Source organism: Montipora capricornis, chromosome 5 (genome assembly GCF_036669925.1).
Source record: "Montipora capricornis isolate CH-2021 chromosome 5, ASM3666992v2, whole genome shotgun sequence".
NCBI lineage: Eukaryota > Metazoa > Cnidaria > Anthozoa > Scleractinia > Acroporidae > Montipora > Montipora capricornis.
Genome location: NC_090887.1, coordinates 2,962,394 through 2,982,025, shown reverse-complemented (window position 1 = coordinate 2,982,025; position 19,632 = coordinate 2,962,394). Strand labels below are relative to the sequence as shown.

The 19,632-nt window shown below is 39.1% G+C and overlaps 2 protein-coding genes across 17 annotated transcripts in view; one reads left to right on the top strand and one right to left on the bottom strand.

The window, feature by feature from the left end:
- Positions 1–8,682, top strand: part of LOC138049124 (neuropeptide FF receptor 2-like) — a 63,900-nt gene extending 55,218 nt beyond the window's left edge. For 9 of the 12 annotated variants that reach the window (XM_068895258.1, XM_068895260.1, XM_068895256.1 and 6 more), the window contains one exon: positions 4,506–8,682. In XM_068895258.1, coding sequence (XP_068751359.1) covers positions 4,884–6,038 — 1,155 coding nt within the window. In that variant the 5' untranslated portion in view covers positions 4,506–4,883 and the 3' untranslated portion in view covers positions 6,039–8,682. Of the gene's footprint in view, positions 1–3,024; positions 4,248–4,505 lie in introns of those variants that run through there. The other 3 variants (XM_068895266.1, XM_068895265.1, XM_068895262.1) reach the window with 3 other exon arrangements.
- The window catches only part of LOC138049122 (galanin receptor 2a-like), a 14,831-nt gene continuing 3,878 nt past the window's right edge, over positions 8,680–19,632 (bottom strand). The window contains exons 1-2 of one of the 5 annotated variants that reach the window (XM_068895251.1): positions 17,566–17,822; positions 8,680–10,752 (exon numbers count right to left, since the gene is read on the bottom strand). In XM_068895251.1, coding sequence (XP_068751352.1) covers positions 9,246–10,424 — 1,179 coding nt within the window. In that variant the 5' untranslated portion in view covers positions 10,425–10,752; positions 17,566–17,822 and the 3' untranslated portion in view covers positions 8,680–9,245. Of the gene's footprint in view, positions 10,753–11,013; positions 11,347–12,863; positions 12,973–14,497; positions 14,609–17,565; positions 17,823–19,632 lie in introns of those variants that run through there. The other 4 variants (XM_068895252.1, XM_068895255.1, XM_068895254.1 and 1 more) reach the window with 4 other exon arrangements.

The following is a 19,632-nucleotide window of genomic DNA, read 5'->3' as shown; positions in this document are numbered from 1 at the left end:
CCTGGTTGGTTTAAGGAAGCACTTTTTATCAAAGAATTGAATCCGAACCTTAATTAACAGAGATGGGGGCCTGGACCTGCCTCTTTGTTTACAGTGCACTAAAACGGTCACGTGATTTAAGATCACTTGACCGATTGTTACTTTAATCAGATACTCGACTGATGAAGATGATGTGACAGCGTTGAGACTTTTAATCTGTTTGTCACTGCTGATTGCTCTGAGGTAAATGTTCGGATAACATCATGCTTACAGAGCTGGATAATTATCTTTTCGATAATCAGGATCAGTATAATTCCACTTTGTTTAACATCTTTCCCAAGCCCTACTTAGAAGTCCATTGAAGATTTTTCTGTCTTGTGTAGATTTTTCAGCTTGTTTTTTATCAAATGAATATTCGGTAGTTTACTAATCTTAATCCAAGGATATCTTATATAGTTCGCATTTTATTTACAACTCAGGGCAAACGTTTCGTTCAGTGAACATTTGTAATTCTGCGACTCTGCGACACGCATGTGCTATGTACTTCAAGTAGAGAACATATATAAAATCTCGTTGTGTTGGCGTCCCAACTATTTTTTCCAGGTCAGAATTTCTATACTTGAAGGAAAAACTTTCCTGTCCATCGCAGTAGTTTTTCTTTTCCATCCATTCCGAAGCATTCGTCTCAGGAAACCATACCAAGTTGACTCCATAACGTTCTCAGCTCATCTTCTTTTCGGAGCTGGGCCATAGTACACTAAGTAATGCATGGTTCCATCAATTTTCTTCGGGTAGCAATAGATACTTAGTTGTCAGTTAATACATTTTTAAGTCTTGGAATAAAAGACCAATGGGTTTGGTTAACATCGTTTCCGAAATAACAAAAAATCTAACAAAGGTTTTAGAAATCATGCATGTTTGAAATGAAATACCACAAGTAACTTTCGATATTCCAAATGAAGAAATTTAATTCCTCCGCCGAGTTGTGGAGAAGCTAAATATGTTCATATTTTGGATTCATCCTTGAAAAATTAGATTAACAGTTAACCCTTAGTGTCTAGTATTAAGATTCTGGCTGTTGCTTTATTTTCAATTCACCGTGGCGTCCAGGCCACCACAACTCACATTGCTTTCTAGCCCCATCAGAAATATTCCTTATGCCTTCACTAACTCCCAAAATTTTATCACTTTGCTTCCTTGTTTGAGGTGGTCATTCTTTCCCTCCTTCCTGTGCCATTTTAGTTGTGTTCTTCTTTTTTTGCCAGCGCAAAGGAAAAAAAATTACTCATCTGATGGCGGCGTGGTCAAATGATTGGTTGGGCGTTGCATTGCGCCTTGAAAACTGTGCAGAACGGAAATGTGTCACGTTTTGGAAGTGGCCAATCGGTAACCGCCTTCCAGTTGAGTTTTCATCGCCTTTTGTTTGATTTGCTGTGTCTTCATCCCTGATTTAAATTATAATAATGCACGTGGCAATATTTCCCCATTCTGATTGGCTAAGAGCGGAAATGCAATTTCCAGGTAATACAGCGCAGAAAAAAGGTAACAAACCAAGAAGAAAACTAAGAAAGTCTTAGATGGCCAATCAAATGTGACCATGAGATGGTGCAACTTGTGCTTGATTGCGTGAAACGCATTTGCTTTTCTTTTAATTCACGAACATTATTAATAAGTAACAGGTAATCACACGAGTTAACCCCCCCCCCCGCACTCCCTTTACAGGCTCGTGCAATTTTGCTGTCTTTGAAAAAATTTACCCTTGCTTAATTATTCCAAATTGCAATCAAAATCACGTGATTACCTAAACTAACCAACAATATCATTGTTTTCTGGCGTTGTTGTTGCCGAAGCATAATATTAATGCAGGATGACACACAATTTGCCATCTAGAATAATAATGTCATTTTGACTGATGAATGAAAATATTCATGGTTGATCAGTCACGTTTCAGGCAGAGAGAAAATGCTTGCTGACGTTTTTCAATTGCTTGCCACGCTTGCCTTATAAACTCAGTTCATATGTAAAGAGCAGACTCAGCTCGTGAGATGAACTTTTTTGTTTAAATGACAGCTTCAAAAAAGCTGGCTTCAGATAATTAGCTTTGTTTACTTTTTATTGAAACAACAGAAAGTGTTTTCAGTAAATAAGGATAGTGATATACATTCGGGGAAGTGAAGATTTGTAGCAAAGAACATAGTTTGATACTTGGGCGAACGAAGAGATCTCGCTGGTTCATATTTCAAGCCATTATCTTGAAGACAAAAAGAGATGTAAGACTGGGTTGTCTATAAAGAAGTCTATATTAAGGAAATCTTTGCTGAGTGTTCGTCATTGTTTACATCTTGTTTCATTAATATACGAGTTTGCTCTCAAAAGGTACCATACTATTTACAACTTGACATCAAAGGGAAAAAGAACTTGCAAAACTTAGTAAAATGTCCATTTTTAAGCCTTCTAGCTGGCCCACAGACGGATTTTTCGCGCGTTGCTAAGGAAGTGAAATGTTACTTCCGGTAACTGACGTCATCATATCATTAGCTGACAAGAAAACCCACTCACAAGCAAAAGTCACCCCACGAACTGTTGTTTCCATCGAAGGTGTTTCCTCGCCCTTCCTCGCGCTCGTTCTCAGATCTACTGCGCATGCGTAAACGAACTGACTTCCGGTTTGAGCTAAATTTCCGGCGGTCCACCAAATACAGAATATAGCTAAGCATTGATTTTTTTCAAATCATCTTTTTTGAAAAAGTTATGGGGATTTCAGTATCGTTTATGTCTTTAAAAAGAACATTTTTTTTCAAAGTAAAAAGAAAACCATGCTTGGCTGGATGCAAAAACGAATACAAATTATCACACGATCGATTAAAGAGACAAATTTAGAGTATCGGAGACAAATTTAGAGTTTCCTTTTATTGGTCACGTGACCATGGGCGTGTCATGATGACGTCATATTTAGAGTCATTGGCTCGCAAAAGTTGGAAACTGACCAAAATAATGCCAAATTCTCTCAAATTACTTAACCATTATATCCTTAGCAACGCACCCAAAAAAATACGTCAGTGGGCCCTTAAACCGAGCCAGTTATTAGGCCATCCCCCATTTTTTTTTCGTTTACCGTCGAATGCGTTTCCTGATATTGGGTCGGTCTGTCGGTCGGTCGGTCGGACTGAAAAAAAGCCTTTAAAAAAAAGTCCTAAGCGTTCTCGGATTCTCAGAATCGGAAGCGTGGTACCCCAACATCATAGCTGTGGAGCCAGGAAAACAACAAGACGTGAACCCCAAATCTATATGGCGGAAAAGTTGGTTAATGTTGTTGCAAAATTAAGACAGCGTGGGAAAAAGGATCAACCACCGAAACTCCTATGCGACAGAAAATGGCTTAAAAACGTAGTTTTTTTTTTGAAAATGCCAAAAATTTGGGTCGGTCGAACGACGCTGAACGGAGAACACAGTCATTTTAAAATTTTCAAAGTATCGTTGCTTAGAGACTGTCTGGTCCAGTGCGTTGAAATTTTTAGAGATAGCTAATTATGCAATACAATTTCAGCATTCAGTTAGGAAACGATAGCCTTGGGCAAATGAAACCAAAAATGTAAAGAAAGATTCTCCTATTGACGTACAAGCTCTTAGAAGTTACCACCGATATGTGTTAGTTTAGCCAAATGTTAAACTCTAACATCTATTCGTAACAGCTCTGCATAAGAACCTAGATGCTGATCAAATCGTATGGTATTCACTGCTAACTGGGCATGCAGTTATGTTGATTAGACGTTTAGAGTTCTAATGAAGCAAAGAATTTGGGATTGAAGCACTCTCCACTATGCCAATCACTTCGAAGGTTCGGAACAGTTCTATTCATTTTTAAACAGTTCCAAAGTCAATAGAGCTTTGTGAACCGTAAGTTGTAAGCAAACGTCACCTTTAGAGGCATGTTTAGACAGGAATAGACGTATTTTTGGGAGCATGTTTATCCAGGAATAAACGTATTGTTGTGAAGGGAAAATAGTGCGTGTTTTCCATTAAGTTTATGTTGCGTGGGTGTTTGTGGAAAATTGTATTGAAACGGTTGTTAACTAGCTTAATCGGTCATTCTTGTAGCTCTCAGCTTGATTGGTAATGCGTAAATTACACATAACCTACAAAGCAGAAACTCGCCAAAATAGGTACAAGTTAGAGCAATAACTTGTCAAATAGCAATGTAAGAATTTCGCTGTTTTTGATTGGAGGATTTTGGGGAACAAGGATACAAAGAATTTCTGAAATCTATTGTAAGGGGCTTTTAAAGTTACTGGTACTAAAACATCCTCTGCTATGGATGAACATGAAGACTCTGATGTGTCCATTCTTATTCTAGAATGAAGGGACAACCGAAATTGTTGCTTTGCAGATTTCATCAGTGACAACTCATTTACATTTGTTTAAACATGTAATGTGCATGAGATACCGTGTGTTTGAAATCTCGACTATTGATTATAATTAAGTCAAGGCTGACATAAGTTTTTTAACTTTCCGTCTTTCGTTCACAGGGTATATTGCATACAACTGGCTGAATTCAGCTGCCGCATCTAAACGTTATACAAGAGAACCTACAGTTAACTTCAAGAAATAAGCTTGCAAGCACTACTGACGTCACAAACCTTTAACAAGGGAAGATTTCATTCATGAAAAAAACAATTTGAATCATCTTGATCAGAATCAAGATTGGTTTGCGTTGATTGAAAGCAACTAAAACAAGTCAGGAGAGAACGTGGAATTCAAGCACTAGCTACTCCACACACCTCGATAAGTCTTAACTGTATTCCTTTAAGGAAAAAAAAATTCATCGTTTAAATATCGCAAACAACGCAACAGGAACAAGAACAAGGAGAACAACAAGGAAAATATCTTAACCCTGACAAATATCCATGGCTTTCAATAATTCATCGTTATCAAGCGCAAGCAATCTTTACGCTTACAACACGCCCGAAAAGGCGGTCATTGTTCTTGCTAACGCGCTGATATTTTGCTTAGCCATCCCAGCCAATAGCATCGTGATAATTGTCATATCAACCGTCCAGAATGTGCGTACACCAACCAGCACATTCCTGCTGAACCTGTGTGTCGCTGACATTTTGATAGCTTTATTGTACATTCCGTTCATAACTGTTGATCTTTATATGGTTGGACATTGGGTGTTTGGTGACTTCATGTGTAAACTGGTATCATTTGCTTTTTACCTGGCAACGTATTCCTCGATTTTAATTCTCACCGCTCTCTCTGTTGAACGCTATATCTCTGTTTGTCTTTCAAGACGCATGCGTTTAACGACCAAGAGGGCGTTTATCACAACGGTTTCCCTATGGATGGTCACAGCGTGCTTTGCATTGCCGCTGTTCATTGGCAGAGAGTCGTATCTGAATCCTTCGCTTAATATCGAGTTTTGTATCATAACATGGCCCAGTAGCTACGTGAAAATCTACACGCTGACTACGCTGGCGTTATTTTATGTCGTGCCCATTGCATTCATGGCCATAGTCTACTACAAAATTGGAAGAAAGGTCTGGACAAGCGCTGATAAGACACGGACCATGAAGCTTTCTAATAAACACACATTGAACTCCAAGTTGCGGCTCACCAAAATTGCAATGGCAATCATTTTAAGTTTTGTGATATCCTGGACTCCCCTGAACACATTAAATGTCTTGTTCTTCTTCGCCAAGAGAGATTTTCCGCTTTCAGCGGAAACTGTTCGTGTTCTGTACCCCATAATACACGGAGTTGCTTTTTCGAACTGCGCGCTTAATCCTCTCCTCTACTGCTACATGAGTCAGAACTTTAGGAAGGCGTTCAAAGTATTTCGTCATAGAAGGTCACGAAGCTATCTCAGTGATTCGACATCCGCGTTGTCAAGTACGCGACGCTTTAGTAGATGGTCAAAGAGAATATTTGAACCAGAAAAACACCTTTCTAATGGACTGAACGGATTACCAGAAAAAGAAGAGAATCACGGGGCTTCACGATCAAGCCACCAAGATTTAAATGGAACTAAAGAAAGTATACTAATTGTGTCGGCTTTGTAGACAAATTCTACTTGTTAACTCTTGAAATCATGTTTATCAGGATCGGGGAAAATCTTCACCCAAATGCCTAAGCCAACGTGATAGCCCCTTATATATGTACTGAACTGACCACAACCCTGAGGGGGTTTTCAGAGCTGCGCAATCACGTACAAAAATTCTTTTAAAATCCCAATTGGAAAAAAGTCAGGAGATCGTGACATGGAGCCGACACCCCATATCTCTCCTTGTAACTGTAAAAACTTTTCAGATTAGCTATATTTAGAACTGTATACCTACGTCGTATTGTGGCTTATTCGCCAATCAACTCTCCGTTTAAGTCGAATCAAATCGACGTTTTTTCTCCACCAACAGGTGTAATAAATAATATTAGGATACGAAGAAGTAGTGAGGAGTCCTCAAGAAACCTCAGGGCTTATGCTAAGAGAACCCCTCGTTAGCACATCAAAGTAGCGTTATTTCCTTGTTACCGAATGGCGCGACTAAACAAGCATGACAAATGCAAACACTTGAAGGGGGTGGGTCACCAGCTGGGCATGCGTATTGGACCCTGTGCAGTTGGAGCAAACCTCTTTGATTTGTGATTCACGTACGGACAAATGTTCGACTTTTTTGCCTTTTTTGACTTCAAATACACACATACAGGTTTGAAGGGATGCTCATGGTCATTGGTTGACCCAGCAAAGGTTTTCTTGCTTTTGATTTTGTTGAAGCCATTATTTTGTGGTCGCCGAGAAAAGTAAACAAGATTATTGTGCTAGGTTCTCTTTCAAACTGACCCTCTTTATAAGCGCGGACGGCAAGGAAAACGGCCGGATCCTCTACGATAAAGTCGTTTCCCCGTTTAATGGCCTAAAACAGTCTTTTCCGTGGACCATGCAAAAGTTAAGTTTGGTACTCAATCTGCGCATGCTCAACTGGCTACCAGCCCCTTTAAACTAAGCCAAGGAAGTACTTAACTGAGCCCTCTAAACTATTCAACAAAATGATCTTTCGGTTTATCAATACTTGATAGAAATGTATACGTAAAGTCCGGTAAAGTGTCCTAGCCTAGAGCAAAAATATAATATTAATTGATGGACGTCTTTGACGGTTACGCCGTCTTTTTAGTCACTTTCCAGAAATGCAAGCCACAAGAAAAGTGACAAAATCACAAAATTTCGCTAACAATTTGACAATTTTGGTAATTATGGTAATATTAAAAATTTTAGCGAATTCTTGTCGAATTTCCAAACTTTAACACATACAAGCCAGCCTTGTCGCCGATTTTGGAGAATTCCTGAGTTCGCAAACCGCTAAAATCTATACATGACAAATTACCTCAACTCTTGGAAGTCAGGAAAGTTTGACGAATCTCGCAATTTTAGCCATTTTGTTGTTGCGCACATTTCTGAACATATATCTTTTCTAGATTATCTCAATAGAACACTAATGCATAGAGTGCGTTTCAATCGTGTGTCGTAAAACCAAAACCAAAGTTATTACTGTGGCCAATCAAAAAGAACGGAAACAATCCAGTAAACCAATCAAAATTGGTTGAAAAGTGGCGCGAGACCTTTGAACCAATCACTGAGTGAAGTTATGCAAAACCAAAGCAAGTCGCTATTTACTTTCGACACTCAATTGAAAACCGCTCTAGAGTAACCTTTAAATTTGTAAGCCAATAGAGAGCAACCTCGAAGAAAACGGGGCGTTTTCTCTTTTATTTGACACCTATTTGCCGCCTATTGGACGGGAAGTACGCTAATTATCATCAATGGGAGCACCCCTTTCGTTTTTTGTCAAGAAAAAGAGCATGCAAAAGGACTCTTTACTCTTTAGATAACTTTGGATCTCCCCTGATATAGACTGCCAGCAGTCGTATCTAACGAGCAGGCGGAAATAAAAACATAATGCAAATTTTGGGTAAAACCGAGAAGGGATTGGGGAGAGGAAGGATATCTCGGGTCCAGGCTACAAGCTCGCGTGGCGCGGTTCGCGCTCATAGAAACACACTTGTGCCCGAGTAGTCTAAAAGAAGAAAGGGACTGCTCACAAGCTACCTCTGATGAACACTTTTGACAAATGTGTCGAAGCATTAGGTCTGTGGCATTTACTCTCTAAGTTGCATCTATAATTCTCCAAAACGGATTAGCATCAAAGTATGTATGAATCAGTGTGACCCGGTGTGTAGCTATAGTCATAAAATGACTTTTAGGTAATTTAAAAGATCGTTGTGTGGGAGTGGTGGTACAGTCGTAAGTCGCCTCAAAATCCCAACTCATCCTGCCTCTAACACTGGGGGACATTTTGAACGATATTACGCACTTGCAAAATGTTAATCTTAGGAGTTAAAGTTTGAGTTTTAAATGAAGACGAAGGCGCGTTCCTTCCCCGATCATGTGACGACTGCTATTATTGTCACTTAACTCAGCTGACAAGCCAGGAAAAAAGAAAGAGTGTCTGAGTTTAGATTAAGAAGGGTTAGAGAAATCTAGCAAATTGAAATGTTTCCACCGGACACTCTTCCGCAGGTCAGAATATCGCGTTTCTGATTGGTCATCGACGATTGCAGAAATAAGTTATAGAGTGCAAAAGAGGTTGTAGAGAGCGATACTTAAGTTTTTATGGAAAGAGTGATGGAGTAATTTTGTTCAGTAAAAATATCGTAGTAGCTTGCTCTTTCATGATATATGGTCACTCGTGATGTTTTGAAAGTTCTCAAACTCGGCTCATGCATTTTTTATCGAGGACTTTCAAAACATCACAGTGACGCATGCCCGTAAATCACGAAATACACTCGCGTTCATACTGACTTCATACGATTTCTTACATTTCACAAATGTTGAAGACAAGAATATGACATCCTCGTCATTTCCCTTCACTTACTCAACTCTTTAAGCAAACTATAAACTGCATGGTTTTTGTTTCCTCTAAATGTTTTCCTGCCTTTATAGTAAAAAAGGAAATTCTATCCGTCTTGGAATGAAAACGGCAGAGACAAGCGATCAACACCATTGTATAAAAGTAAAACGTTTAAAAGCAGTAAACAGGACACAAATTTCCAAACCTAAAAAGGTAAAAAACCAATGACCAGTTTCAGTTTTGCAGTTTCTACTGAGCATATTATGCTAAGTAATACAAGGGAGAAGCTCTATAGACAGTTTTCATGTATGAGCTAGACAATGCTAATGATAGTGTCTCCTCTTTGTTCTTGAAGCGCTAATTAGCCTACAAAACCGTTACAGCAACGGCAGTCTCTTTCGTATTCTTAGAATAATGTTCACTGAATCGTGAACCTTCGGGATTGTCCGATGTTGACCGGAGAGTCTTATGTTCAATTGACGTTGCGTTGGGTTCATCGATAGGCGCTTTGTCGTTAAATTTGTTCGATCGTCTGCTGAAGCGTCTTGAACTCGTTCTTGATGAGGCGCTTATTGACTCGTTCAGGTAGTTTCGAGATCTTTTGTGACGGAATATTGTAAACGCCTTCCTAAAATTTTGACTCATGTAGCAGTAGAGGAGAGGATTAAGCGCGCAGTTCGAAAAAGCAACTCCGTGTATTATGGGGTACAGAACACGAACAGTTTCCGCTGAAAGCGGAAAATCTCTCTTGGCGAAGAAGAACAAGACATTTAATGTGTTCAGGGGAGTCCAGGATATCACAAAACTTAAAATGATTGCCATTGCAATTTTGGTGAGCCGCAACTTGGAGTTCAAGGTGTGTTTATTAGAAAGCTTCATGGTCCGTGTCTTATCAGCGCTTGTCCAGACCTTTCTTCCAATTTTGTAGTAGACTATGGCCATGAATGCAATGGGCACGACATAAAATAACGCCAGCGTAGTCAGCGTGTAGATTTTCACGTAGCTACTGGGCCCTGTTATGATACAAAACTCGATATTAAGCGAAGGATTCAGATACGACTCTCTGCCAATGAACAGCGGCAATGCAAAGCACGCTGTGACCATCCATAGGGAAACCGTTGTGATGAACGCCCTCTTGGTCGTTAAACGCATGCGCCTTGAAAGACAAACAGAGATATAGCGTTCAACAGAGATAGCGGTGAGAATTAAAATCGAGGAATAAGTTGCCAGGTAATAAGCAAATGATACCAGTTTACACATGAAGTCACCAAATACCCAATGTCCAACGATGTAAAGATCAACAGTTATGAACGGAATGTACAATAAAGCCATTACAATGTCGGCGACGCACAAGTTCAGTAAAAATGTACTCGTTGGTGATGTACGCACATTCTGGACTGTTGATATGACAATTATCACGATGCTATTGGCTGGGATGGCTAAGCAAAATATCAGCGCGTTTGCGAGGACAATGATGGCCTTTTCGGACGTGTTGTAAGCGAAAGGATTACTTGCGCTGATTAGAGAAGAATTGTTAAAAGCCATAGATTCTGTTTTTTCTTTTAAGATCCAGTATTGTACAGAGATACTCTTTTCCTTGATCGTGGTGGTGAGATGTTGTCCAACGAGTCAGGAGAAGAGCAATGCTGTTCTTGTTTTCACAAATATCTCGTAGCTGCTGGTTTTTCGTTTTAGCAAACCTCAAACCACTTTGACAGGTGTAAGATTTGCTGAAGACAGAGACTTGTGGCCTCAAAACTCTAATGGCTCTTGAACTTCTCGATGAATTCCAGCTTCGCCCTATTCGTTTGTAAAGTGGTCCTTGTGCCTTTGATATCTGACGCTTCTTAAGCTGGCAGCGGTAACTTGTTTTCTGAAAAAAAAAAGGAGAGAAATATTGCGAGCCTGTTACTTGAGTTTATTAGATGCTTGTTCCATCTGGTTTTCGTTTTGGTCATTCGCGAATACATATATGGACGTCGAAACAGCAGAAAGTGATCGAAAGTGAAGACAACACAAGACCCGGAGAGAAAATGACGGTGATCAATAAGCGATTTACGTTTACTTAGAAGTTGTTGAAGTAACCTGCCATATACTGTCTTACTTCAGTTGGTGTGTATTGCAGTTACATTACCTGGAGTGCTTTATTGGCGCTTTGCAATTACTATGTTGGACTAGCTTAAAAGCACCTCTAATAATAAAGCCATTACTTCGTTGTTCCCATGGATAGTGCAGTATTCGTTGGTTTTTGAAAGCTATTCTAGCGGTTATATTAAGCTATACTTTGCTTATATAATGGCAAAAGCACCCTTGTCTAATCCATTAAGCTTCCTGTTATAACCTTTGCTAACTCAACGAATTCTTTCGTAAACATAACGTCACATCATTGAAAGGTCTTGAAAAATGTTCAATACTTGCATATTGACCCCAGTAATTCACAGTGTATTTGACAGTGTGTATTCAAAAACGTTTATCTAAATAAACGAAGATAATTAAAAAGATTTGAAATTAATTGCTATATAGTTTAATTGAACCTGGCAATTGAAATGTGGTGGCCACATGATCGTTGGTACGTAGATGAGTATTTTGACGAAATCGATAGCTTTTAAAAGTACTAATTCATGTGGCCACAACGACAAACAGGTCAAAGATCTTGGGAAGAAGAATACTTAACGGACTCGCCAGCTTTTTAAACTAGTATTTCATGTGTTGATTATTCGATTTATCATTTATTCTCTCTCAAACTCACAACCAAATGCTGTCTTAGTATTGTTTCTTATCTTATATGCATTATTTGTGCAAAAATATCATTCTTCAGCGTGCAATATCCTTGTTACTTTCCGGCTCTAATATTTCCAGGGCTCCCTACATAATCATTGGGATTCCAACAAAATGATGGAAAATCTTGCATCAACCTGGTTTTGAACAAGAACTTAAACAATGTTGGATACTAGATGAATCAATCCTTTCAGGATCACTTGTGTTTTATTTCCTCAGTTTCATAGTTCAAAAACGAGACAATCTTACCCCCCTTCGAACTTTTACACTGCATGATTCATTTATTAATAAGGTGACCCTCCCAAGCTTTTACGTGCTCAACTAATTCTTTGTATGCTGATATGACAACTTAGCATCTTATTCATAGGTAAACATCTGGATTAACTATATTAAAAAAATGTCAGAGCTCATATCTAAGAAGGCTCGTCAAGGTTGTCAAATGAGAAATTTTACATGATCGGCGCCAAAAAGGCGTAATGCTTTCAATTGGAGAACTTGTAAAAATGAATGACAATAATCGAAAAGGATTTGAATAATGAACCGAACTATAAAAACGATCGGCCTATTAGTACAGCTAGGACATTTTGTAATCGATAAAATAGGGAACGGATGATGTTAGGCATTTAGTGCCTAACATCACGGCATTCTTTGCTGAATAATTTCTTCAGTCTTTGGATACCGGAATCTTAAATTCAGTAAACTGTGGCAAAATCCAGCTACGTTTAAATTTACCCACATTTTCATAGTAGAATCGTTGCCCATATTAAAAGGCAATTTCTTAGTCAGTATTCTTCATGCTAGCACACATGTAGCGCACAAACTATTGTCAACTGTTGTTATCTCTTGTTTGGAGTCCAGACCCATATAGGGAATCATATGAACGCGATTTCATTCCGTGATTAGGGAGTTTAAGATCTACGACGCGCAACGGTAACGAAACAAGTTTGAAACAGGCGTCATTAAAAAAAAAAAAAAAAGTTTATTAGCGTTTGGCTATTAAGTAATACCCTCGTGAAATAAAGACTTAATGTTCTTACACTGCGTACGTATGTACGAACGAAGCATCATGAAACCGAATTCTGTGATTGACAAGCGGAAAGAGATCACTGAAAGTATGCGTGTTTCCCACTCTACTATCCTTACTTATAAAATATCACTTGCAAGTATATGTAAGAATGTAAGTATGAGAAAATCATTTGGAGTTACCAAATCATCGTTGTCATGCTCCGTTACTCTTCATCAAGCTTGAGACAAGACAAAATGTCGACTTGCCAGTGTTTGGTTAAACCTGTTACCCACCTACCTAAGATCTTCGGTGTTGTGATGATTGTTCCTTTATCGATGTTTTTTACAACCATTTCCTTATCATTGACCACACGTTTTGCGCATTCATTTTAAATTACTTTAAGGTTAGTTGAATTTATTCTCTAACTACTGATAAAGAAATTACTTCCACATTCGTAATGAATTATTAGCAATTTTATGTCATGTTTGAACAGACTGATGCAAGTGATTTCTGATAACCTGCGAGAAAGATACAGTGAACAGCGGTTCATTGAAATGCGAGGGACCAGTATGAATTTAGTTTATTGCTTCAAGGCCTTTCTTTGTTACAGGCGAATTGTCTGAAGGGGCTGTTTACTTGATAAAATTCGCCTCGGAGTATCATACCGGGATGACACCTTTATTCCATATCTTGTTTACATAATAACTACGTAATTTCATATCTTGTTTACATGAAGGCACACTTGCCGCTGATTAAAAACACGTGTGAATGGATCGAAGAGATTTGTGCATGTTAGCTACGCTTCCTGCGGCAACAGCGGGGCTCTGCGCGCCGAAGGCGCGCACGCGGACCACCGTGGTTAAGAAAATATGGCAACCCATTGATTTTTAGTTATGACGTCATTAGCGACCGTACATGTACGCGTACGTCCACCCGTCCATGTATGCCAATGTGACCAGTATCACGTAAAAATGGCCGCCTCAGTGAAGAGCTGTATGTAGTTCGTATGTGCAAACATAATTGCTTGTTATGGGCTGTTCGAAATGATTTTTCACAGAAAAACCTCCGCTAAAGGATGGGAAAAATATCAGGGAAACAATTTCAAGCAATTTTACAATGGCAGCTGGAAAATAGCATCGAGGAATTGAGGTTAGTGATGAAGTACGAGCCATAATTATTTTAACCGGGGAGCTCCACTCTTAAGCTGGGCTAAATCTATGTATTAAAACTAATTCAAGTTTTTGTTCAGTTCCTTGTTCAGAATTTCCTTGGATGAAACTGCATACATGTCAATCTCTTAAAGGATTGGTCCCTTAAGCTTTCAATATGTGCGCCATTTTGGAATTCACCATATTTGGAGATTCGGGATAACGAAATAAATGGTACTTTTCCAACATGTTCGTTCAATCCATGTAATATTATAATTCGCTACATGTGGCTCATGTTATGAACAGGCGCCCCGAGCTCAGTGTGAGGGAAAGCCAACTAAAATATAAGGATTTGTATGGGCGAATGTGAGAATGATTTACTCGTATTAAATGAAAGGCTTTTACAACTGAACCCGCAAAGAACTCGGAAAAATCCGATCCCCAGATGGGATTTGAACCCACGACTCTCCGTGATATAGTACGGATGCTCTAGCCACTGAACTACTGGAGACTATGTGGTGACTATAGACTATGACTATGTGACTCCGTGATGCAGTCGTAGTCTATACCCACATTTCACCCTTGCTCACCATAGAGTCTCCAGTAGCTCAGTGGTTTGAGCATCCGACTAGATCACGGAGGGTCGTAAGTTCGAATCCCATCAATGGTCAATTAAAAAGCCAAACCTTATTGCCATTGTGTGTCGCTTCCTTGTCAACGGTTATGGTAAAATACCAAGGCTGGACACTCACGATTCAGTCAAGTTTTCCTATTTAAAATGTTCCTACGGTTAAAATTCCTCCGCGCATAGAATTCAAGGGCAAAGGTTTTTCTTTCATTTTTTAATCCGCTAGCCGTTCAATTGAAGCCCTTCCAGTGACGTCAGGCGGCTGTTTGTGATCCAAACGAATCGATAAAACGATGAAAAAGAGCCTTTTTAACACTCAACACCACACGGCGACCGTTGAGTTCTCGCTTGGTTATGAGTCTTTATGTATGCATGTGTCTTTGTTCTTTCCCTCACACTGAGCTTGGGGTATACTGCCCAGTGTTCTGGCGGTGTTCTGTCAACGAAATTCCCATTTACGAAGGTTTGTGCTTTGTTTTAGTTGGCACAAAATGCCGTGATATATTCTCTGTTTTAGGTTTCAGCCCATCCTCATTATTTTCTCCGTTTTTTCACTTTAAGTAATTCTTTTAATCTGAAAAATAAGCATAGAAACAGCATAGAGAAAAACACGTTGTCTGAATTTTACATGATAACATCAAGCAACTTTTTTGCCATATTGATTTAAGATTTCCAGGCTCCATGGCAATGAGTCTGTGGGGTACTAAGACCTCCTATTCCGATTGTGATTTTTTTTTCACTTTTTTTAATCAATCCGACCGACCAATCCAATATCAGGAAACGCATTCGACGCTAAACGAAAAAAAAGGGGATGGCCTAAAAGCGATTTTGAGGAGAAAAGTTTGCCGGAAATTAACCGTCATCAGGAGCCCATAAAATCAAAACAGAGATTATGGGGTCTTTCTGCAGTTACCGGAAAGCAACGTGTTTTTGGTCACTTGGGATTAGTCTTTATTTGGAGTTGTTTTGTTTCCTGTCTTTTGTTTCTATTGTTTTACTTAATTTCTGCTCCTGTACCTGCAGATGCTTCCAGATTTTGCAGTACGCTGTCGATTCACTCGCTACACACGCATACTGATCATTCAGCAAAAAAAGCTACATACGCATACTGATCATTCAGCAAAAAAAGGTTTCTGGCTTTCGAAATTCAATTCAGGCTCGACCACACTGGCGACAGCTAAATTGTTTTAAGAATTTTTTTCCTGGCAAAACATGCTCAGTTCTTTTATCTGACACGTGAAAACCATTCGGAAGCGTAATGTAGTTAATTAGCAAGTCGACGTCAAGGCTCTGTTGTCAACGATAGCAGTCTTTGCAAAAAATTATTTGCCAATCCGGACAGTTCGAGTCCTGATGTAAATATAAAAAGGCATGCAGGAGAAACTTCAGTGTTCATGAGGATTCATCTGCTCTTACTTAATATTGATATGGGATGAATTTGCTTTATGAGGAAAATTCAAAGTTCTTGAAAAAAACAGAAGAAATATGGACAATGGACAAAGATGTATAAACATGGGCAATGTATAAATCCCGGGGGGAAGGGGGGGGGGTTCCCATATAAAAGGGGAGGGATGCTTGTCGTCTCGCTTAGGGTTATAAATTTCTGATTTTGGTCTCACTTAGGGTGTTCTAGGAAAAACGCAATCATATGTAGCCGTGAACGTCTCCTTTAGGGTTTCGCGCGAAGAAATATAAAAGTGTATCTTTACACTTTTATATTTCTTCACTTGGTGAAAGCATTAGATGATAATGTCTTTGCCATCATTAAAAGGCACTGTATTTTTTATATATCCGTGTTTTAATATGGTGTCTTTTAGGGGTCAAAAAAAGCCTGGGCCACGCCCAGATTGGTTTTCCTTTTAGGGGTTTAATTTAAAATTTCTGACGAGCATCCTTCCCCTTTTGATATGGGAGCCCCCCGGGGGTATAAAGCCAATGTTTTCTGATCCCAAATCCTTAAGTGTTATTGACGTGGGGAAAGCTATATGATTTTGCAGACTGATTGATTTTCTTTTGCGGAAACAAAAGGAAGATTGACAGAACACTTATGCCGAAGCTAAATATTTGAGTTTCTTGACGAGAGACAGATGACATTGACATGGCTATGGTTCATCTCAACCGAAGGGATACAAGGGTTTTGAAATGCCAGCATTTGCTCTTAATTAACGGGGACATATATTTTCTGACACAGATGGACGAAACATTCGTACCATTTAATTTACAGTCGAATGCTTCGACTGTAAAGTAGATATGTCAACTGAACTCACTTTTAAACAAAACACCACCCTTTCCTTTCTTTGTATTAAAAATTTACAGATTTGTTCTGTTGTCATGACATTTGCGTGAAAATTGACAGCTATGTTAAGAAAGACGTTAAGCCATATACATTGCATATATTTCTCTGTGGTTCTGTTTTGCGACGCTGCGCAAGGTGTTTCAACAAAATTGTTCGGCAAACTATTGTCACTTGATAAAACATCATATAGCTATTTTTGCCGAAGAAAAGTGTATCAGGTTCGTAAAAAAGAAACACTGCAACTGAGATTATTGAGCAAATCCCAATAAGCGCTGTCAATTCATTACAAAGACACCGTCAATGATCATAGAATTAACTTGCATGTGCATTTTGTGCATGAGGAATCCGACTTCTTCTGTGAAACGTTTTCAATTTGTTGTAATTTTCGGACTATTACTCTAATAGTAGCGACCCTTCGATTGCTAGGAGTACCAAATTTTTCTCTCTCAGCTCTCGCTTTTAAAAAATCTGCTTGGACGCGCTGCAAACAGAAAATTCAAACAATCGATCCGTCCGAAGTTCTTCATATTGCTATTTGAAATGGCGTGGCATCCTAGCCTTGTTCCTGTCCCACCAACAGATAGCCATTTACCTTTTCATTTTATTTGTAACGAGACGACTTTCAACACAGCGTGTCTTGCCCTTACCAATGCCCCTTCGAGTTATTCTATGGCATGAAACTGCTCAGCAACCAACAAATTAGCATTTAAATTTGGGAATTATGCCTCAAAGAAAGAAAAATCAGTATATATACTGCATTTAAGCTGAAGGCTTCAGAGTCATCGCTGGATCTCGATATATGGGTTCTAGTTGAAAGATAAAGTATCTACCTGATGACGTGCGAGTAGAACCTCGAATTTCCCGTCGAGCTTCACTCATGGATTATTCTCACAAGACATCTAAACAAATCCGGCATTAGAAGACCAAGTGGCAGGGATTTTTGGGAATATCAAATAATTACTTTGCAAATTTACGGTGTTATGCTAACCATTTCCAAGGGAACCAAACTACTTCTGCGTTATCATGAGAGCAAAATATACCTTTGACATTGTTGTCACACAAAAAAAAGATCAATTAAAATTTTCAGTACAAATTGGACGGCGCAGCTGTCGCTTGACAATCTGTCAATATGACTACTTTGTTTGTAAAATCTAAACGTTAAATTATAAAGCACATTTGACCACAGGTAAACCAAGCTTGGAATCGAGCAACATCATCTGTGGAAATATAATACATTTGCACGTGAATCCTGGTTATGGATTTATTCACAAACATTGACAAAAAGTCCTTATAATGTTCTGCTTGTTTACTTTCTGAATAGCTTTATATCCAGTAAAATCCATCTCTTCCTTTTGAATGGCAATCCGGGATGAAAGAAATCGATCCAGGCCATTAATTAGGAAAATGGACATTCACTGAGGAAGCTAAAAAAGACATCATGAACTTCAAACTATTGTAGAAATTGAAAAAAAAAAAAACGTAAGAATAAAAACAGTTTGTTAATTTGATCAATCGTAGGTCTCATTGCACGTTTGTTAAATCGCAAATCGCTTGGCAAATGGTTGTGATGTCTTTTTCTTTTTCAAGCTCACCTTCAGACTCCAGATTGTTTGATTGACAGCAACCGAATCACGGTTTTCTCTCAACCTCGTTCCCGCGGCTTTTCACTGCCGAGAGTAGCTCTCGGCGGTAAAACGCCCTGGGAACGAGGTTGAGTTTTCGGTGTAAAGTGACCGACATAAAGAAATGAAAGTGAAACTATGATCCTCGCAGTTATGAACGCAACCTTAGCAATTGTGTAGAAAAGCCTGAAAAATTCAGGACTTTAACCCTGCCCGGTTTTGAGTCCGTGACCTCGCGATGCCGGTGCGACGCTCTAACCGAACCGAACTGTGAAGCCACTGATGTTGGGAGATCTTGCGGATTCAAATGTTCCAGTGATGAATGAATCAACGAATGAAATGATATATATGCGCTGCTGCTTCGAACATTCTGAATTCTAGAAAGTCACATGGCTTGTTCATGTGTAACTCCCAGTCCCCAGGAACAACACGAGGTAGCACACCACGCATGCGCACAGGGTGGTTCAGGAGTTCGTTGATTCCTGCTACGTACATACGGGGCTAACAATGTATACTCCCGGGTACATAAACAGATATGATTTCTCATATACATATTTCTAGATGTTATCTTTATAGATTCAGTGTTCAGTAGCTTTTAATCTCCTAGAGAGCGCAATCACTGCACCAGAGACACTGATATCATCCGCACTATCATTAAACTAGGAATAGTTTTCACTACATCTGCATCCGCCTAAGATAGTATGAAAGGCTGTTGAGATACGTTTAAATTATATATTGGACATGTCGCCCCTGTTTCCAATTTGCGTCTGACAAATCGTCGCCCCTTTTTCTGATTTGTGTCCAGACAAAATCAATTTCTGAGCCAGGGAACTCGATTTGCATCAGATCTACTTCAATGTTTGAGTCGAACATTCGACCCTCTGATCATTTACACAGTTTGGATGCTTTGCCACTTAGCTGTAGGAGACTAGTTGCAGCAAAGGCATTACACCAAGTCCTGCTATACGGCTAGGGCTGAAATTAGGTCGAAATGGTGCATTCTTGCTTTATTTTGAAGCAGATGACAAATGAAATGAAATGAAATGAAGATATATTATGATAAAATCCAGGCACGAATTATTTTGGAGTAAAGTATTCCCAAATCATGAAGTATCATCAGGTTCATTGGTTTAAAACAAGGCGCTAAAACGGCCAAGAAACGATTAAGGTAAACGAAACCAGAAACTGAAACATTTTAGTCGGGTATCAGTTGAAATACACAAATTTAACAGCGAGCGACAACTATTAGACTAATTCCAAAATTCAGCGACAATA